The following is a 22,203-nucleotide window of genomic DNA, read 5'->3' as shown; positions in this document are numbered from 1 at the left end:
AGTCAGGTCCTCATGGGTCCGAGAAGCTGCTGGTGGGGCCTCTGGTGGCAGGTGGAGAGGGAGCAGGACGAGGCATAAGTCTGTGGTCCCTTCCTGGAGAGTGCCCCCATCTCCCTTGAATTAACGACTGAGAATTAATGAATCGTATATCCCTTTTCTTGGCACTGCACCTGGCGCTTAGTAAGTGCTCAGCACACATACCAGGGGAAGCTGGGAGACACTTTACACCATTTTAGGTGACTTCCTAGTCCAGTGATCTCTTAAGGGACCCTGATTTTTATTGTTCCGAGGAAGAGACAATGCCTGATTTTGCTTTTCCGGCTTGAAGAGTCTTCCCACGACTTTCTTAGTTCGGTGGTTGTGTGGCTGTTTGAGTTGCATGTTTCTTTTACTGTTGTGGATTGCAAAGCAATCCGGACACATGGCGATTGGAACACGATGTCTACCTCTCCATAAGATGGATATGTGAGAGTGCTTTTTTCATTCTATTGTATCTATATGCATAAAGGGAGAAACAGTTTTATTGCAGCTGTCAGTCAGAAAAATCAGACACGTTCCTAACGCGAAGAACGAACGATAACAGCCTCTTCGTTGATCAGATAGTGACAAAACTATGTGGGCCGCCTTCCCAGCAGACTGAGAAACCTTTCCTCTTGTAAACAGTCCAAGACACTACAGGTTGAAGCACAACCATCAGGTTGTTGCTGTTTCAGATTTAGCTTTCTGGTCCTCTCACTGGAAAACTCCTTACATTTTAATTTTCCGTACGCGTGTATTTAAATACCGTGCTCTTAATATGTCTGATGCTTTGAGTGCCTTAGTGTTTACTGCACGTGTGTTTGATCATACTGTTAGATTATTCCTTTTTTTTTTTCTCTCCCTACGTCCAGGTCTTTGATAACACCTGTAAGCTTCTTGAGATGAATAAGGGGGATCTTGGGCTTGGTAAAAGAGATAGGTAGGCTTTGAATTATTTCTACAGACACATTTCTGTCTTAGAAAGCCTTGCTTTCTAAGACAGGTATATTTTTTTAATTCATCCTTTAATTTATTTATTTAATAGAGGTGCTGGGGATTGAACCCAGGACCTCGTGCATGCCAGGCATGTGCTCTACCACTGAGCTACTCTCTCCCCTATATAGTTGTTTTTAATTCGTCAAAGAACTGGGCTACAACCTGAATGATACAGAGGCTGGCCCACTCATATAAATGCTCTCTCATTCTGCTTCTTAATAGTGGGGAGAACATATTTAATTAATATGAAAATCAGAAGATTTCTACATCTTCTGAATGCAGATTTCCAAACTGTCATTAAACACACTTCTGACCTCCTGTTTTTACAGATGGTTAAAGCTCACTTGAACGATTTACACCGCCAAACCCTAATTATGTATGTAGCTGGCTGACTGACTGTACTTTCATCACCCCCCACCCCCACCCCGCCAACCCCGGGGATTAATTACCACCTCCCTGGCTCCCAGGGCAGTGGCCATGAGGGGAGGGCGGGTGTGAGGGTCAGGGGGAGAGCCTACCTGAGGTTGAGGGCAGCTGCAGCAGCCCTGGGGAGAGGAGAAAAACCCACGTCCTCCTGGGCCACCCTTACACTGTTGTGTATCCTGTTATCTTGGAATGTGTTTGATAACTAAACAAAGAAAATACTGATATGGCTTTCAGCCCCCAAAGTCTGTGCCCTGATTAACTTCACAAAGTCCAAGAAGAGCTTGAGGACTACACTGTCATATTCTTGCTTCTCAGAGGTGAATGGACAGACCTCACCTGTGCTCTGGGTGAAGTTAGGATTGGAGAAAAGGAGGGGAGAAAGATGATGGTGGAAAGGCCATCATATTGCATGGAGCTTTCAATTCTCCAGATGATCGCCCAATGGATAGACCATCTCACTGGATCTCAAGACAGCCCCCAGGAGATCAGTGTCATGGCCATCACTTATCCTGACCAGGAAGCTGGGACTCAGGGACATTTATCGTCATTTTACTTCCTGACTGTGGGTGGGCTTCGGGGTTTGAGTCTGTCCCCCAGTTGGACTATAAGCAGTCAGAGGGGCAGACTCTCACTGTTGCCCACACCCCTCCCCACCATCCCCTGGGGACTTAAGGACCACCTGACACAGACACGCACTGCACAACTGGTGAGCAGCTAAAATTGAAAACGGGACTCAAGCCAAATTCTTGAAACCACATCGTCTGCCTGCCAGGCTTGCCCTTGACACACATTTTTTCCCTAAGAGCCTAAATAATTTATAGTATCATTTTATCACTTCTCATTTGTCATTTGCAGCATCTCAAGAGCATCCCAGGATGTTATATTTATGCATCTTCTTCTTTTGTTCTTCCTCCTCTTAAATTGATGCCGGGAAAGGGAGTAACACTTGGGGTTTCGGTGCTAGGACTGGGAGATGGATGACTGGATATTTTTCCTGCGTAAGAACTGTTTACATTGTTATAAAGACTGTAGCACTTTAGAGGGGAAAAAAAGCTCTCGGGAGTGAATCACTACTACTCTTTGCTTGTTACAATTTACAAAAACGAGAAAGCTTCTCTTCCTGGTAGCACACAAGCCCCAATGCAGGTGCTCAGATAAGACTCATTAATGCCATTTGCCTTAGTTTTCTAACATCCTGGAAGCCACCCCGTCAGGACTGGGTGTTTTAGTCACTCAGAAGTCCCCCAGGACTCTCTGGGGCACACTCAGAGTGGGGCTCCACTTCCCTTCGAGAGAGCCACGCGTAACCGACCAGTCACAGGACAGAAACGGCCACGCTGTAAATGAGAAGCGTACAAACCACCTCCCCGGCCCCGACCGCATCAATGAAGCGTCCACACTTACATGTCGTCGAAGACAAGTTTCTGCCTCTTGCAGTCCCTGTGGCCGTTGGAGCCTGGAGACCACGGCTCTGTCTGTGGCCGCGACTTGTGGAGAACGTTCTCGGAAGCGTTGTGAGCCGCTTTCTAAACAAGAAACACACACACCATTCTTTGAGAAACTGGCCACCTGGCTGAAGGAGCAACCTGTTAGACAGAGTATGTTGTGTTCTGTGTGCTTGGTTGGAGCCTAGGGTGCTTTTTGTTGAAATAAAGAAAAAGACTGGATAGAGACGTGGAGTGTATACAAATGCTTCTTTAAACATGGACCGATCGTACGTGCAGATCAACCCTGCTTGTTAGGGAGCCTCTATTCCTCCAGGCGTTTCCTTTCTGGCACACAGGGAGTAAATTATTGATGTGCGTGACCCCTGTGAGTGGCTGAGTGGCTCTCCCCAGCAAGGCTGCAGGCTTCGTGCAGGCAGAGACCGAGTCTGTTACATCATCAGTGCACCTCTGCTGCTTAGCACGGTGCCTGGCACACAGTAGGAACTTGCTCGATAAACACCTGCTCAGTGAAAGAATAGCTAAATAAAGTCCATCACTGGTTTCCAATTCTCTGCACATCATAGTTTCTTGCTTATTTATTTTTTTAATTGAAGTACAGTCTGCTACAATTTGTCAAGTTCTGGTGTACAGCACAAGTTGCTTGTGACATATGAATCTTGAGGCCAAGAAAAGTTTTCCTTTAAAATTTGAATTGTTAGCTTCTTATTTCAGGTTTTTCTGTTACGGTTGTCTCAGATACTTGTATCCTAGAATTAAAGATAATTGCTCTCAACTAAGGGTGCCTAAGGGGGTTGATTTCCTGATGGTACAATAAGACTTATGCTCTTGCAGGACCTTCTAATAACTCCCCCCCCCTTTAATTCACGGGGTAAAGCATGAAATAGTGCCTCCCCCTGTTTTCTTTGCAGAGTCCTAGTCCCATGTCTCTCCTGCCCTGCCTCACACAGCCCCGCTGGTGTAGATGTGTGCAGAGACCTGACAGAGCTCCCCGGGGAAGTCTCGGATTAAATAATGTACCCGGAGGATGCATGGTCCAGGGCACCCAGCTGTTAGACAGCGAGTGGCAGGAAGGAGGAAAGAACATGTGGTGTTAGTCGCACAGGGGTCCACAGGTGCGGGGTCTTCAGATGGTGCCGCCTCACGTAAATCTTATCACCACCATTTTGCAAATCAAACAGGCTCAAGACATTAAGCAACTGGCCCCAAATCACCTGGTGACAAGCTGTAAGGCCAGAGGGACGGTGGACCCAAGTGCCCCGGGGAACGCAGTGACAAGGTCACTGGAAGAGGGGTGGTGGCGGGGTTGCCACACTGGCCAGCTACGCTGGTCACCAAGGCAGAGGGGGCGCCCCACCACTGTGTCCTGGGTTTTCAAGGCCAGATTTAACCCTGCCTCGGGGCAAGGAATCTTTTCAAATATAAAGGCTGGTTGGCCCCAAACTCCCAATCTGCTTTGTCCTGGGAGTATGACTTTGGGGCTGTGTCTTTTCAGAATGGGAAATGAAGTCCCACAAAGAGGACTCATCCCCAGGCAGGAGAGGCTCAGGATGCCTGCCCCCTTCCTTCTTCCGCAGCTGTCTGCTCCCTCGTGGGGTCTTCCCGGGGCAGCAGCGGGCGCTTCTCCTTGGGACCTCCCGCCTGCGTTCAGACTGGGCGGGGCTGGGGACGGAGTGGGGGGCGAGCTCCGTTCCAGGCCGGTTGTAACTGGGGCAGGAGCGCATCCACCTACCGCGACGTCTCCGGCGTGGGTCGGCAGCTGGCTCTCTGGCTTATGCTTCTTGCTGGCGGAGGTGGAGGTAAGCAAGCCATTGCTGCCGGGTCGGCCGCAGGAGGTGAAGTCCTCGCCTGAGTATTTGTGTTTAGACGCGTCGGATGGGGGGGAGATGGGCGACCGCAGCATTTTTTCATTTTTGTTTATTGGTATTGCCAAGCTGAGAAAGGAAATCACAGTAATAGAGCATCACACAGTCAGCACCGGGAAAGGTAACTGTTCTCGATATGACCCGGACCTCCCATGTAAAACCTGCCGGTGGGAAGACGCTGATTGGAAATTATTATGCCAGGAAACAATTCTGCAGCGTTAGGACCGAGACAAACAAGAAGCAAATTTCGTTTGTTGTTTCTTTACTCATCCTCTCAGAAAGAATAGTAATTCTGGGGTTAAATGGCTAAGAATAACAACACTTTCATTTCTCAAGTGTTTCATCCAAGGATGTCAAAACACACAACAAACACCTTACTGGCTTCCTAACAAGTGTAAACAGCAGGGAACTCCAATGATGCACAAGTTCTTTACCTCCTAAAGGACTTCTGCTACACCTGAGCTTGCACTAATTATTACACGGCGAAGAACAGAATCACAGAATCACCTGCAAAGCATGAATCCAACTTCCGGTTGTTAGGTTTCTGAGCTAAACAGGCATTGATCAGAATAAGCAGAGAACAGAAAACTGTCCTTAGAAAACACATTTTCTGATTCCTAGCTCCTTATTTTACCTTCAAAATTATTGTCTGTGCCTGAATATAAATCCTCCCAAAATTAACCATCAGAGAAGGGAGTCACTTCTGTTCGAGTCTCTGCAATACGTACTATGTTGATGGGGCTTTCTCCACGACTTCACTTTGGGAAAAAAAAAAATTGGCAAGACGCTTTAGCCTGAAATAAACCCAATCACTGCTAATTTGGGATGCTTCTAGAAGTTACTCACTTGGTAGAGTCAGTTAAAAAAAGGCAAATTCATTTAACAAAGATTTAGTCATTATTCCTGGAGTTATGACTTCTTAATTGTGTGTGTTGGCTGTCACTGCAAACAAGCCATTAAAGTCACTTCAAAAAGCAATTTCCTTAGTCATAGTGTAGACATTACCAACACAGGCCTCTAGAACAGATCAGAAGCCAAGGTTCTTAAAGTTATGCAAATACATATGTGTAGGGGTAGAATTTCTGATGACAGATTTCTGGTTCAAAAAGTACTGCACGTCTAACAACTTAGCAGTGAGAAGATGTGTCCTGGAAAGCTGCCTTGGATGAATCAAAAGTGACTCAGCCGGTGAGGATGAAGACACTGCCGTTGAAGACAGACTGAATAGTCTGTGTCTTGACATGTAAGTGAAAAAGTCATATTTCTAAGTCTCCATTATTTCACATACTACATGATTTTAAATGTTCATGGAAAACTAAATTATTACATTGAATACTGTCATGGACATCTGGTTATTTCTTCTTCATCATCATACGTTTGTATATTCCAACTGACCAAAGTAACTTTGAAACTTTCTTGCGACTACCTCTTGGGACGGGTGATCACTGTATATATAGCGCTGTCTTACTACGCTGGGAAAGCTTGACAGCCGTAACCAGAATTCCAGAGGTACACAGACTCCCTTTCCTAGAACTCAAGGCACTTTCATATGCATTGTGTCATTACTTAACAGAAGTAAAAACTATCAAGAGCCAGCAGGCCCTGCCAGGCCAAGGCTCTCGAGCATGAGCTATTATCCTGGGGTCTCCGAACTGGGATGGAAAAAAAAAGTTACATCTTCATTTTCATTAATCTCTCACTGACAGAGAAGATTCCCATTAACGACGAATGAAGGCAAGAATAGTGGTTTAGCAGGAGCTGTATTAGCAATTCCTGTGATTGTGGAAATCACGTTATTTTCATGTCCTATCAGTTGCTGCAGACATTGTGAGACACTGCTTACACTCATCGCTACCAGAAATTATAGTGGTTGCAAGATCTGCTGGCAAGGTTATTTCAGGCATTAAGGAAGAAGCGCTAGAGAACTCGAGTGCACTTTCAAAACGCACTTTGGAACCACATTTTCCCCATTCACATTTCCCCCGTCTTTTGGGATAGCATCTGCTGGGCACGGTGGACAGTGGGCCAAGCCAGCTCGTGTGTGCTGCTCTGCCTCCCGCTCAGACCTTCAAGGGCCCTCGCCCTTCTTCCCAAGGTGACTCATACACTGCAGTGAGCCTGTGCTCAGGTGCCCTCGCTCTCCAATTTCCTCTCAAGCTTTAGTACTGCTCTATATCTTCTCCTAACCTTTTGGTTTACATTTTTATGTGTTGCGCTGAAACATTAATCTCCCCTTAAAAGTTCTCTGTACACAGTCAGGGAGAGTGAGGAGTGTCTTAGCAGAGGAAAAGCGCTTTCCGAGCCGTGCTATTTCTAAATGGAAACAGCTTCTATGACTGATGCTAAGCTGCTTGCTTATAATAAATACCTGACCGTGCTTTGCCGGGAGGCCATTCGTCACAGAGGGGATTCAGGGCCTTGAGGTCCATCTGGAACCCCTTAAGAGGACTGACTGTTAGCTGTTTGACCTTGAAGACCCAGATCCTGTCTCACACTGCAAATTCAGCTACATCCAAGACCTCTGGGTGTGTCATAGGGAGATTCCACTCAAGTTTATATATTTTTTCATTTGTGTTATAAGCTAAGTGTTCTCATAGGTTTACTGGCTCTTAAAATGATGGTTGGAAAATTCAGGTTTTAAGTTGTCAGAGTGGAGGGTGTATTTTTGAAAGGATAGAACCATGTGTAACTAGGACCTGGTCTTGTGTGACACCAGAGCTATGATACGAGGCACCTCTCTAGGCAGGATGGTCAGCTTAGATTAAACGAGGGGAAGCCAGTCTGGAGACCCTGAGCAGAGCAGTCATTAAAAAAGCCCTGACTCTCCCCGACGATGGCATGCTGGCTCTGCCTCGGCGGGAGCACGCGTACCTGCTGATGCTCACGTTGCAGTGGTTTGCAGACAAAGTACCGTTGGCAGAGGCGGTCAGTCGTGAAGAGCTCTCCTTCTCTCCCTGGGCCTTCTTGACCTCCCTGTAGTCGTCTTCGTTGTCACACTGTGTGGAAATAAGCAAAAACCAATCAGCTTTGGACCTCCAGGGACCGTAGCGAGCTCCCATCACCAGCTTGCACAGGGAAGGCCTCCTGGGAGACCCGCTCGCCGGGCTCCTCTGGAGACCGTCCTGAGCACCACTGTGCCATGTCGCTGTGGCACTCTTGGCCGTGACCTGGGTTCCCAGGCAGCTCCTCCACGAACAAGGACGAAACCTCTCAGTTTTGCTGTTGACAGTTTACGGAGAGGAAAAAGCATGACACCACGATCACAATTCAGGAGGGGATGTCAGGACTGATGAAAACCGTTCTGCCAACAGACTGGATTCCACCCTCCAAAGAAGACCTGTTCTGGAGCTGCCCACTTTGGCATTTTTTGGTACCTGGACAAGGCAGAGCAACCTATTCCAGGCTTACAGCTGGAAGGACAGTGACATGCTTGGACTTTTCTTTTGAAGTTCATGGCCTTAAAGGACCTTTTTATAACAGTATTTCTACTGGATTCTTGTTTCCATGATTGTATTGAACTCTAGACACGCGTTAGGGTGCAATGCACACGTACTAACTGAGTTCCACTCTCGCTGGGACTGCAGCCACACAGTAAAGGCACGTGCAGGGCTCACAGCAGTGTTTTCAAGCAGACAAGTCCCAGCCCCAAAGGTAGAAAGATTTTGACCTTCTCTCTCCAGCTGGGGTTGTCTCACAGCCTCTTTCGCAAGGATCCCTGACGCTGACACTGAAATTGTGCCCCCAAGGAGGGTCCAAGCCAGAGCTCTGAGCCCCCAGCCCTGGGCTCCAGCAGGGGAAGACTCTGCACCCTGTGCAGCCAGGTCTGTGGAGTCCCACCTCCCGCACCCAGTACTGAGGTTTCAACGCCCCAGATGCTGAGTAAAGAGTGCTGTGAAAATGTTCTTTTCCTTCTCCGAGCGGGTTTAGTGATGACTCAGTAGATTTCATGAGGAGAGCTGAGTGTTGGGCTTAGTGTAAATGACATTTCATAAGTTAAAATAAAAAAGGCCATGAATAATACAAAGATTTAAGTACAGGATGTTATGGAATGTACACGGATGCATTTTTGCACCCCTCTCTATAGAGCTACATATGTGTATACAGCTCTACGCATTTCCCATCTATCTGTATGTTTCTCAGTTTCTAACTATGAAATATCTCTCTCGCTTTCCATCAGCCTATCCATTTATCCATCACTCCCCAGGTGATTAATTAATTAATTCATTAATCAGTTAATCACCTGGGGACTGACTGATGGATAAATCAATCCAGCAAGTTAAGAGGAGGGCAGGGTATGTAGAGGAAAACAGAAGGAAAGAGGGTGGGGAAGCATGACTGAATTATACTGTCTGAATTGATGCTACCCCTGCAAAGACGTCACCATTTTATAAGTGAAGAAACTAAAGTACAGAGACGATCCCCTGACTGAGGTCACCCAGGAGGCCAGGGCTGACTGCATAAGCGCAGTTTCAGTGCAAAATGAAAATGCCGGGCCCCTTGTTCAAAACACAGCAAAAGATGCTTGATGTCGATCTTGGTGATGATTGTTTTAGATTTAACACCAAAAGCAAAGGCAACAAAAGCAAAAATAAACAAGCGGGACTACATTAAACTAAAAAGCTTCTGTAAGAGGGGAGGGTATAGCTCACTGGTAGAGTGCATGCGTAGCATGCATGAGGTCCTGGGTTCAATCCCCAGTACCTCCATTAAACAAATAAACAAGTAAACAAACAAACCTAATTACCCCCACAAAAAACCAAACAAACAAAATTAAAAAGCTTCCATACAGCAAAGCAAACCATCAACACAACGAAAAGGCAACCTACTGAACAGGAGAAACTATCTGCAAACGTGTGTCTGAGAAGGGGTTAGTATCCAACATATATAAAGAGCTCATACAATTCAATAGCAAAGAAACAAAAAATCCAATTGGAAAATGGGCAGAGGAACTGATTAGACATTTTTCTAAAGAAGACATACAGATGGCCAAAGGATGCATGAAAAGATACTCAGCATCACTCATCTTCAGGGGGATGCAAATCAAAACCACAAGGAGACATCACCTCACACCTGTCAGAATGGCTATTACCAAAAAGACTAGACACAGTAAGTGTGTGAGGATGTGGAGAAAAGGGAACCCTTGTGCACTGTTGGTAGGAACATAAACTGGTGCAGCCACTGTGGAAACAGGATGGAAGTTCCTCAAAAAATTAAAAATAGAACTACCAAATGATCCAGCAATCCCACTCCTGGGTAGTTATCCAGAGAAAGCAAAAGCACTAATTTGAAAAGGTATATACAGCCTATGTTCACTGCAGCATTATTTACAATAGCCAAGATGAGGAAACAACTTAAATGTCCATGGATGGATAAATGCCTAAAGCAATGGTGGCGTATATATATATGCAATGGACTATTGTTTAGCCATAAAAAAGAAGTCTTGCCATTTGCAACAACATGGATGGACACAAAAGGTATTATGTTCAGTGAAATAAGTCAGACAAAGATGAGTATCTGATGATCTGGCTTAAACACTGAATCAAAAAACAAAAACCAAACCCACCCCCCAGTTTATATATACAGAGAACACACTGGTGGTTGCCTAGGGTGGGGTTGGAGGAGTACAAAATGGGTGAAGGAGGTCTAAGATACAAATTTCCAGTTTTAAAATGAAAAAAGTCATGGAGATATAATGTAATGTACAGCACAGTGACTATAATTAATAATAGTGCAGTACACGTTTGAAAGTGGCTAGGAGAGTGGATCTCAAAAATTCTCATCAACAGAAAATGAAATGTGTAACTAGAGTGATGGATGTTAACTGGACTTACTACGGTGATCATTCTGCAATATGTGTATATCAATATTGTCATTATGTCGTACACCGGAAATTAACATAATGTTATTGTCAATTATACCTCAAAAAATAAAGCAGTTAAAGAGTAATGTTATAAAGAACTAAAGCAGAAAACATTTTCCTGTCTTTTGAGTCTCTCTCTTGACCTGCCACGCTGAAGTTTATTTGCTGTTTCGCACTGTGCTCCTTGCGGCATGGGGCCACTTGGGGGGTTGTGTGGACTCTCTCAAGTGCCAGGGGGCTCTGGCCTGCGAGTGAGCGCATGCGCGTGGCCCACTGGCCAAGGAAGGGTTTCTGGGGCGCATCAGTTGTAGGACCCATGCGTCAGGGGTGAGGAACTGCAGTCAGCCATTCCCCCCCCCCACCAGAAGGCAAACTGGCACCCCCCTCGGAGGATGCATTCTCCTCTCGGGGACCCTCAGTACCTCGACTGCCAATCCGCATCCTGACCCCAACCCTCACTGTGTCTGCACCTTGGCCCCTGGACCAGGATGTGGAGGGGGAGGTGGCAGCCGGCCAGGAGTGAGAAGGGGCCAGCAGGGGAGGCAGAACTAGTGGGAAATGGGCAGGAGGTGGGATTGCAGGTGAACCAGTGCTCCACATGCCCCCGGGCATGCTCTACTGTCCCGTTGCGCTATCCTTACAAAACACAGATTCAGAGATAAAATGAAGAATTTCAAGATGGCAACCCCAAACATTAAAGTCCATGCTCGGAGCCCTCTGAGCAGCATCCTGGTGGGCCAAGTAGTACACGGATCTCAGGCTGACTTCTTCCTGGGAGACCCTGGAGCCAGAAAGCCTGGCTCTGCCCTTTCTCACCCACATGAACTCAGGGCAAGTTGCTTTAGTCTCTTCAAGCCTCAGTTTTCTCATCTGTAAGATGGGCATGACAAAACTTGCCTCATAACATGGTTTAATATGTACAAAAATAGCACCCCTCATGGGGACATATATATATGTACTGACTGTTAATGATTTTGTCCTAAATTTGGGACCACTCACAATGACTTCAGTCTGGTTTGTCACCCACTGTGCTTTTCACTTCCATCCAGGTTACTTTTGAAGATACAGGAGAGGATAAAAATCTTCAAAATTGGCCTTACATTATGATTAAATTATCCTTGAGCTCAAAAATCTTCAAAAATTGTGGAGCACTTAGGTTTGCTTCCAGATGCTCGTCCAGATCTCCCCGTACTGACCGCCCACCTCACTCCCCACCTCCTTTGCTCGGCTTGCTTCCCTATTTGGGTGCCATCTCATCCCTGATCTTCTGATTATTCAACTGTCCCTCTTCCTCAGGGCCCTGTCCCCAGCCTACCTGCACCACAGAGTTCTGATCAACACCATAGGTTGCGCCAGCTGCTGGCTCTGATGCTGCAGACTGGTGGCCCCTCACAGGGCTCTGTTGCCCACTGTCCCCACCAGGCACTTCATGCCTCACCTAAGTCACAGCTTTACTAAACCCTGAAAGGCTGTTGGCTTGTTAAGTCAATGAATGGCTCCATCACCAATGTCACCCCACCTCTTCCAGCAAAGAATGGGGTTCACTCGTGTTTACCTTGTTTTAAAAAAAATTTATACAATTTTTAAAGGTTACTTTCCATTTACAGTTATTACAAAATATTAGCTCTATTTCCCGTGTTGTACATACATCCTTGATCCTGTCTTACACCCTATAGTTTGTACCTCCCACTCCGCCACTCTTAGATTGTACCCCCAGTGGTAACTACTAGTTTGTTCTCTGTATCTGGGAGTTGCTTCTTTTACGTTATAGTCACTAGTTTGTTGTATTTTTTAGATTTCACATATAAGCAATGATACCATACAGTATTTATCCTTCTCTTTCTGACTCATTTCACTTAACATAATACCCTCCAAGTCCATCCATGTTGTTGCAAATGGCAACATTTCATTCTTTTTTATGGCTGAGTAGTATTCCATTGTGTGTGTGTTTGTGTGTATGTGTGTGTATATTCCATTGTGTGTGTGTGTATATTCCATTGTGTGTATATATTCCGTGTGTGTGTATATATATACACACATATACATACAATGGTTCTCTTTTCTCCACATCCTCATCAACATTTGTTATTTGTGTTCTTTTTGATGATAGCCATTTAGACAGCTGTGAGATATCTCACTATGGTTTTGATTTGCATTTCCCTGATGATGAGCGTGTTTACCTTTTCTCAAAGCCCCACCCCCACCCCCACTCAACTCCCTCTGCACACACTCAGTGAAGATTTCCTGTTTGCCCACTTCCACATGCAGTGGGAAAGGCCTTAACTGTCGATAACTAAAACATGCGACCAATAACAGTGCTTCCCTCACTGGGCTGTCCTAAGGATTTAACTGAGTTTAATACAGGTCAAGCACTTACAAGAGTTTCTGGTGTGTATGAAACACTCTATGACTGTTCCAGGTACACCCTGCTCCAGGTACATCCCCCACCAGCAGCCTCCCTGCGCCCACCACCTGGCCCAAAGTTCAGGGAGCGCCGTCCCTCCAGCCCCGCCCTTGGCCCCTGGTGTTCCCAGGCCTACCTTGCGTTTCCTCTTGGATTTTGGCAAAGCCTTTTCTGCGGGCGCCTCTGATACCTGGCTCAGCGGGGCGCTCTCAGAGTCCTTGGCCGCAGGAGCGCTCAAGACCCCCGGCTCCTGGGGCAGGTGTTCTGGGACCCTGGACAGGAGGGTCAGGTCAATTTTGACCCAGAGAGACCTGACCTCGTCACTGTCCTTCAAGGGGGAGAGAAGTTCGTTGCGGCCGAAGGGGACCAGCGTGTAGAACTGCTCCTCCAGCTCCTTGGCGATGTCGCTGGTGGTCCTGGCGTTGATGGAGCCCACGGGGGCGCGGGGGCCGCCGCTGCCGACGCTGTTGGCAGCCTCCTTGAGCCTCTGGTCGCTCCCAGCGGCGGCGGCGGCGGCGGCGGCCACGGCCTGCGCCTTGGACAGAGGGTAGTCCTCCTGCTCCGACTCCAGGTCCGAGTCCGACGAGGAGGACGACGATGACGACTCGGTCTCGATGAACTCCTTGGATTTGGGGACGATCCGGCTCAGCCCCCGCGTGCGGCGCTTCTCGCAGGTCACGGACGAGCGCAGCTCCTTGCGGTGGCTCGTCCTGCTGTTGCCGCAGGGCCTGGGCTTGGGGGGCTCCGGGGGGAGCCCCGCGCTGGCGCCCAGCGCGTCGGGGGCGGCGGGCTCCTCGGGCCGGTGGCCGCCGGCGCCGTCGCCGGCCGAGGTCCTCTCGGTGCGCCGGGTGGGCTTCTTGCCCGCGGACCTCCGGGCGGGCGCCGGCGCGCTCTCGGCGGGCGCCCCGGGCCCCGCGGGCGGCGGCGCGGCGGCGGGCACGGCCACGGCCACGGCCGCGGGCGGGGACTTCTGCTTCACGCCTTTGCTCCCCGGGGCCTTGTTCGCGGTCCTCGGCCGCTGCTCCTCCTTGCAAGCGCCCTTGATGTCCTTCTCCCTCAGGCTGGGCGGGCAGACTTCGGGAAGCTTGCCACAGTCGGGCGCTTCGTCCTTCGCCGCGGTGTAGTACTGGTTGCTCTCCGGCCCGTGGCTTTCGTTTTGGATCAGAATAGGAGGCTTGTGGGGATTAACTTTGTTTAGCCATTTATCCAGCTGCCACTTGTTGGAGGACGCTGGTTCGGCCTAGAAGCAGAAAACCAGCAACAAACAGAACATCTTTTATGACCGGCTCACCTCAAAAGGGCCTGGCTATTTTACCCTGACTTAATTCTTCTAGGTGTGTGAGCAGAAGACGGATGTGCTGGAAACAAAGGAGAATGGAAGCAGTAGGTGTGTATGGCAGCATCGACTTGGTACAGGACGCAGGGATGCTGTCCCCTTCCTGGCCCCCTACACTGAAACGCCCACACAGTAGTTTGAGGCCCTATTGGAAAAATAAGGGGATGCACTGTGTTCCATTAGGACCCGTTTACAGCATCTTTGAGTGTGATACAATGTACATTTTAAATATTTACACAAACATACATTAACTTGAGAGCCCAGGAAAGTTAACTGGGGAGTAGTCTGGAGAACCTGAGGATTAGCTCTCATTTTTCCTGGGACTTAAAATTTGGAGGGAATTAGACAAGGGAGTGGCTAAGTGGAACCTATACTCCCAAAGAATTACCTGTGTGTGCCCTAAACGCTTTGACAGCTGGACTTGGTTTGTCTGTCCTCAGCCTGCTTCCATCACACTTTGCCCGAAATGTTTCAGACAAGAAGGTAACAATGGAAACCTTTCCTGCAAGCAGTTTTGCTAACTTAGAGCAAGTCATGGGCATTCCACGTTCTAAACCCTAGCCCATAGATCAGCTCCAGATGGGGGTGGGGGGCCATGAATGCCCTGAAACGGAATGCGAAATGTTACGTAGACGCATTTTTTGGGGGGGAGGAGAGACCCATAGTTTTCATTTGTGTCTCTAGGGATTCAAGTCTCATAAAAAGGTTAAGAACTGATGCTTTTACAGGGAGTAAGTGTTGCTGATTTCTAATGAAAGTCCATTCACCCAGTATCTGTGATTATTACTAGAAAAGAAGTGCACTGATAAGTGCAGAACTTTGGCTGGAGTGTTTTCAATGTATGACTGTATGTGAAATGGGGCAAGTTTTTTGAGTGATGGAGATGTAGTGTCCCTTCCCTATGGCCTCCACCCTCTGAATTCATGGCTTCTAGGGTTCCAGGAGGAGAACAGATACCAGCCTAGAATAAAGACGAAGGATTTAGCTTTGTATTTCAAACTTGGCTGGTTCAAGCCTAGAGCAAGTCAATTTCCCTTGCAGGAGAAAAACTTTTTTATTTAACATAATAATTTCCAAAAGCCTGCTTGAAAATCAAGATTTAGTTATCAACAGAGAGGTCCTTATTAAGAGCAGAACTTGGGGCCCAGCCACCTGCAGCAAGGATCTGAGGAGGGGGAGGGGAAGGAAGGGCAGTATCTTAAGACACAAGGGTCCTGGCTGAATCTGGAGGAGTCTGGGGCACAGCTCAGGGAGATGAGAAACCTTTAATGGGCCAGAGCGGCCTGGGGCCAAGATGAAGAGGCCACAGGATGTGGGCACCAGGCACTAGATGGCAGGGACCGTGGGCATCCTTCTCGTTCCCCCACAACAGAGGAGACCAACTACACTTCAGTGCACAGCAGCACAGGGTGTCCAGGGACTGAGAAGCAAAAGTGACATTTCAGTCGGGGCCAGCATGGGAATCCTAGGCCCTTCCCCTGGGGCTGTGAGGATGGAGAGCTTTCCCCTGGGATAAGGTATGGGAGGGGAATCCCTGGTGACCCTGGTAAGGAGTCTAGACTTGGACTTGACTTTCTGCTTTGTTTGCTTGCATGCCACCAAAAGGACCAGGGCTCCAGAGCAAGAGGCAAGAGAAGAAATGATAAATCTTTTTTTGCACCTCTGAGTTGTCATAGGTAAAGTCTGAGCTGGCTTTAATTTGGCTTCTCCAGACAAAGGGATCAAATAGAACATGCAGAGCACACCTGGTCCATTCTGTAATAGTGATGCAACAGGGGACAGGGGACACAGAGCCGCTCCTCTGCCCAGGGGATGCTCTCGCTTGCTCTGAGACTAGGGGACACTCTAGCCTGCCCTGAGACTAGCTAAGTGTGGTTGAGGGCTAATCTGGTGGCAAACACATTGATAGCTTCTGAGGTTGTCTCCTCCACACTCCCATTTCTCTCATGATGTGTCCACTAGCAGGTCAGTGGCTTATGTGTATCAGCCTCCCCAGACAAATGGGGCCCAGTGATAGGCCTTGAAGAAAGGGACACATGCTGGGGCAGGGAACACACATCTGTGGCAGAGCCTGCCACTCTCACAGGCCCCACCACCGTGTCTGATGCTAGCTCACCCTTGTCCCCACCGTCCTGGGCCTCCCCCGCCTCACATCTCTCCTGCGCGAGAACACAGACGCCTGCCTAGAGCCAAAACACAGCAGCTCACGGGCAGACTCTCACTAAAACTTCCCGCAGGGAGCCTTAACAGTGAAGAGAGAATTTAATAAATTGGGTTTGGGCCCACTGCCCGATGTGCTTTAGGACCATTTTTCCTGTGTTTCGCAGCTGAAGAAATCAGGCTGAAGCCCCCATTTTCAACATATCACTAAATCACATTCCTCTTCTCAGGAATCTACAATGACCCCCTCTTCCTGCCTCCCAAACGAAATCCAGACGGCTCAGGCATCTATCACCTTGCAGGCATCTTTTCACTGCCAGACACCTACAACGTGCTCCCACTTTGTATGGATCATCTAATTTAATCCATATAGAAAGAGATATTATCACCAGTAATTTGTCTGTGAGGCTCAGAGAGGTTAAGTGGCTTGTCCAACGTCACAGAGCTGCCAGGCACCACCGAGACACACCACAAATTTGTCTAGGCTTGGAGCCCAGCCTCTTTCCACTGCTGCTCCGCCTAATCTCTCATTACTCTCCGTTGTGGCCTCGTGAAAGGGGACCTCCCTTTTTGTTTGTTTGTTTTCTTTTTCTTTTTTTTTTTTTTTTGAGAACTGTCAGTCTTCAACCTAAGATGACAGAATTAGAACTGATTTTTGGAGAAAACACCACTAGCTCCAAATTGTACCTGTTATTATCTTTCTGTGGCCTATTCTGCATTGTTCTATGATCCTTAACTGTGCCGTCTGGATGCCCACATCTGTTTCATGGATCTGTGTCTCGTCTCTTCAACAATGCCAAGCACTGCTTGTTCGTCTCACTCGCAGGCCCCAAAACGATCAGGGGCCAGCCTGCTGTGACTACTGCTACCGAGGACGAGGGGCAATGAGCTGACACTCCATTTGTCTCGCTTATCCCTCACCGCAGCCTCACAGGTGAGGCAGCGCAGGGTTACCTGCCCTTTGGAGGATGAAACAACAGGGGCCGGGGAAGTTTAAACAGCCAAGAGTTAGAGGGCAGGAGAAAAGGGCGGCCTCAGGGCTCGGGGCTCGTTCCCTGGCCCGCTGCTGGCGGTGGTCCACTTCCTGAGCTGTCTGGCGGGTTTCTGCCTGGTGCTTCTGTCGGTTCGCTGGCCTACCGCTTTGCCTTTCCAGCCACAACTCTCCTCCCTGCCTCACACACGAGCCCCCCACCGCATCCTTTGCTCAGTGCCCACTTCATCTGTATCCCTGCAGCCTTCCTCACGCCCACTGCCGTGTGCCCCTGAGAAGCCTAGTGAAGGAGAAGCTGGTTGAATCAAAGAATCACTTGCATCGTGTGTCTGCTGATTTTTCAAGAATGATCTAGGGCAGCATTTTCCAAAAATGTGCTTTTAGTTCATCTACCCCCTGAAGAAAGGTTTCCATGGTCAAATAAATTTGGGAAACGCCACAGTGGAGAACACTGTTGACGTGAGCGTTATTAAGAGCTGAGTGATGCTAGAGGGTCACGACATGTGTTAAGCCTCCTTTTTCCTGGCAGTTCTCAAAATCACATGACCAGGCTCTTTTTTTGTCCCTCTGGTACCTTTTAGTTGGGGGCCATTGGTCTAAGGAGCTCTGTATGCTGTGTAAACATGCTAGCTGAGTGGCAAGAAGCTCTCCCCCATGGCACTCTGGCATGAAAGGATGGACCAGGCCAAGAAAGAAGGTACAACTCAAATGAAAAAAAATTAGGCCGAGGACAAGCTGGCAATCGTCGGGCCACAAAGAGGGGATATGCAGTGGTGGAGGTCCTGCTAGAGTACCTCTTCCCTGCCAGCTGCGGACATGGGGTGACACTGTGGCGATGCGTGTAAAAGACAGCCGTGTTCTACAACCACAGCCACGAACGAGAGCTCAGATGAAGCTCAAGAGAGCCGAGCAGGTGCCTTGGAAGATCGTGAGCGCCTCTGTCTGCTGTCACGTTGGGATGGTGCCAGGTAGAGGAAAGGGTGGGGGCAGAAATGCTTTGCTCCAAAGCAGCGCAAATGGGTCTGCACAGTGGGATGCAAGTTGCGTGGCTCTGAAGAGCTGGACGGCCATGTGGGGTTCAGGAAAATGAGTCTCATTGCTCTCTGTAAGGTGACCTGGGCCAGCACGGTCAGAGCAAAACAGACACCCTGGAGGGTCGGCTGGATAATGTGTCCTCTCTTTGTGACTTTCTGCAAACGTACTTTATTTCTGGAGGGCGTGTGTCTGTATTAATGTTGGGGAAAATGTTTAAGGAAAACTTATTTTTATTCCAACGAATACCTTCCTTTCCAGCAGAGGGAAGTCACGTGCTGTGTGCACCATCCCTTACCCCTTCTGGTCTCCCTCTGCATAGAGAAGCCAGGAGGTGAAAACTATGTGTGGTCTCAGGCAACTTCAACTTTTAGGCCGGCTTCAGTAGACCCTCTCTTTCTTCGCTAGGGGCCTCTGATGGCTGCTGGAAGATGTGATAAGTGCTTCCTTTTATCCCCAAGATGCTCAAGTCTCTGTAATTATCTCAGTGACATTCAGAAAGAAAGAATCTGCTTAAAGGCTTTTATAACTGTACTTCCCGGAGGCTGGGTTTCCGCCTCTTCTAGGAACTCCAGAAGTCACGTTTCAGTGCTCAAATAAAACTCAACATTCCTGAGTTTAACCTTCAAAGTCACAAAGAAGAGCTTGGTGTAAGGGCGGGAGGAGGCGTAGCAGTCAAAGGCCCTAACCCTTTGGTTCCACCGCCACTGTCCCCCTTGGCTCTTGAGATGTCTCTGGAACCCAGTTCTTTCTACTAAATATTCTGGAGTTTTTAAACAAATTAGAGCATACAGCTGGTTCTGAAGAAGGCTGGTTAACTCTGTTTTATTTAACTGCTGTATTTTTTGTTTGTTTGTTTCAAATTATTCAAATTGGAACATCAGCTCTATGAAGACAGAGACCTGTTCTGTCAAAGCACTGCTATCTCCCAGAGCCAAGAGTCACATCTGGGGCAGAGACTCAAGAAATGTTTGTCGAATGAACACTGAATGAGGGAATGAATGAATGGAGGGATGAAATTATGGAGAAGGAATAATAATTTAGTTCCTGGGAAAAGTCAGGGTTATATCAACATATGGCTTTTATAGGTTAATGTTGCTAAGGGCCTTCCCGAGAGAGAGAGAGAAAGAGAGAGAGAGAGAATGAATTATGGGGGTGAGGAGTGAGCCCCATGGAAAGGAGAGGAAAACACAGGAGAGATGGAGACGACTTATTTCAGGAGGAACGGGGAGCTCTTGGTGCCAAGCAGAAAGGGCTGAAGAAGAACAAGGACCATGGGGAAAGAATGACAACTTCCCTAGTTTCTCGATTCTCCTGCAAAAAGCCTTGGCCTCCTGGGAGGAGACCGGAAAGGAGAAAACCTGAATTTAAGAGCCGCTCTAGGAACTTGGGATAAAGTCGCAAGTGCTTCCAGGTGTGATCACGTGCCCGGGTGTGACACGTCCTAAGACGCAGGTACACAAGCAGGAAACGCGAGTCTCGCTGGCCAGCAGACACGCCCCGCCTCCCCCCCTCCCAGCCACGTTTGCATAAGTGGGTTCGGTTTCATTTCAGAGCCTACTTAGAAATTGGAGCCCCAAAGTGATACAGAGGGTTGTAGGTAAAAAATTAAATACGATGATCCACAGTAATGTCAAAATGTTCAAAAAAAATTTTTTTTTTAATTTTTAAAATTTTGGGGGTGGGGAGGTAATTAGGTTTATTTGTTTAAATGGATGTACTGGCGATGGAACCCAGGACCTTGTGCATGCTAAGTGCGTGCTCTACCGAGCTACACCCTCCCCACCACATCAAATTCTTATACACACAAGAAGTATAGTTTATTCCTTCTTTGGAAATCAAAGCCTACCCTTGCTTATGGATCCAGGGACTTGAGAAGTTTGCTCTCAGCCCTCTCTCAAGAATCCATGCTCTGAATTACTATTTAATTTTCCCCTTTCCCCTTTAAAGTAGAGAGGGCAATGGTTTTTATTGGTATCTTATAATATTTTTATATGAGGCGCCTAAATCTCCACACAGATACTCTGCTATAAAAGGTTTCATTATTATTTGTACATTGATGCTAATTTTTTTTATACTTTCACAAAGAAAACACAGTGAAGAAGGTTTTATTAATATTTGTAGCCCTTGTTCTTCTGATCCGTGACAAACTGCAAAGAGGTAAGAGTCTAACCGTGTCTAATCCACAGAACTCCTTTCCCCGTGATTTACGGGCGTTCACACTTCCCAGGTGGGGAGCTGCCCTGTCTGGTTACTGCCTCGGCTGACCCTCAGGGAGACCCGACCCACAGGCTCTTTCCAGTCAGTGATGTTTACAGCATACTTGGAAAGTTCTGCAAGTCAAGATCGAGATTTTTGGACAATAAAAGACGATGTTTCTGTAGTTCAAAGGAAGCTTTGCAATTAGGAGAACGGCGACGAGGGAGGGGGTGGGAGAAATGGGCCCCAACAAACCCTGGCAGGCTGCCAGGGGGTGGTGGGCTAGCGGGGTCATGGCTCACGGGCGAGTGTCACAGCAGGGAGGCCGAGGGAGCTGGAGGTGTGGGAAGCACAACTCGGAGGAAGATTTACTGCACACCTGGGGTGGGGAAGGGGGCCGGGGAGGCGCCAGAGGCCCGCGCGCTCTTACCTCGGGGCTGGAGTAGTGGGGCGGCTTGCTGCCCTCACTCTCGCTGGAACTGCTCTCGGTCTCCGAGTCGGACCCCGAGCTGCTCTCCGAGTCGCTGGAGGAGCTGCTCCCGCTGCTGCTGCTGCCGCTGCTGCTGCCCTTGCTGGAAGGCGCGGAGGCCCTGCCGCTGGCCTGCTGGGCCCCGGCGCTGCCAGCCCGCGAGGCCCCGGGAAGGAAAGGGGAGGAGAGCCAAGTGAGCAAACACGGACACACCACGACCGAGCTGTCGTTCAGCCGAGGGAGAGGAGGCAGCACGCAGCCTGCATGGCTGTCAGCTCACCTGGACCTCGCAGAGCCATCGCCAAGGTCAAAGCAGCCCAATGGTTAAGAAAAAGTACACAGATAAATACAGCTGGAGGGAAAGTGGGTGCCACTCGGGCACCAGTTTTTTGTGTGACCGTTTGAGAAGGGACGGTGGGGTGATTTCAGAAGGCCTGTTTCTACTTTGTGGCTGTTTCTGAGGCTGGCTTTTCAAGAGCATCCCCGATTCCAATCATCTACCCAAACGAAAGGAAATCCAAAATGCCTGAAACATTTTGTGGAGAATGAAATGGTCCATTTGCTTTGCTTTAGGAAGTGGGCCACGAGGAAGTGCACACTGTCCTGCTCTGTGCTTTCACAGCCTGCTGGAAGGTTCCAGAAACCACGGGACCCACAGTTAGGCTTGCTTCCCACCTCTTCTTGCCCTTAGAGTTGAATGCTGTCATCTTTACAGGCCAGCTTCTGCATAAACAGTCATTTTCGTTTGAGCTCTTTATTAAAGAACTGAAGCTCCATCACTCACACATTTTTTAATACATTCTAGACTTTAACATTCAACCCCAGTACACTGGCTTCTAGCAATACCATTCCAAATTATACTTGAGGTTCACATCCATGCTGAAACTTGCCAGAAAGTTACGCAGTCCAATACTATACGCAAAGAGAACAGGAAAAATGGGACACGTCTAAGGGCAATTAACTCACCCTAAAAATCCAAACAATACACATCCGCCCAAAACA

At 48.3% G+C, this 22,203-nt stretch overlaps 1 protein-coding gene across 1 annotated transcript in view; it reads right to left on the bottom strand.

Moving 5' to 3' along the window:
• AFF3 (ALF transcription elongation factor 3) overlaps positions 1 to 22,203 on the bottom strand; it is a 428,458-nt gene that overhangs the window by 27,757 nt on the left and 378,498 nt on the right. Inside the window, exons 14-18 of the mRNA XM_072951324.1 lie at positions 21,163 to 21,349; positions 13,151 to 14,254; positions 7,622 to 7,746; positions 4,618 to 4,819; positions 2,845 to 2,966 (exon numbers count right to left, since the gene is read on the bottom strand). Coding sequence (XP_072807425.1) covers positions 2,845 to 2,966; positions 4,618 to 4,819; positions 7,622 to 7,746; positions 13,151 to 14,254; positions 21,163 to 21,349 — 1,740 coding nt within the window. The remainder of the gene's footprint in view (positions 1 to 2,844; positions 2,967 to 4,617; positions 4,820 to 7,621; positions 7,747 to 13,150; positions 14,255 to 21,162; positions 21,350 to 22,203) is intronic.

Source organism: Vicugna pacos, chromosome 28 (genome assembly GCF_048564905.1).
Source record: "Vicugna pacos chromosome 28, VicPac4, whole genome shotgun sequence".
In the NCBI taxonomy this organism is placed as follows: Eukaryota; Metazoa; Chordata; class Mammalia; order Artiodactyla; family Camelidae; genus Vicugna; species Vicugna pacos.
Note: the sequence above shows the minus strand (reverse complement) of the source record. Positions and strands in the feature narration are given on the sequence as shown.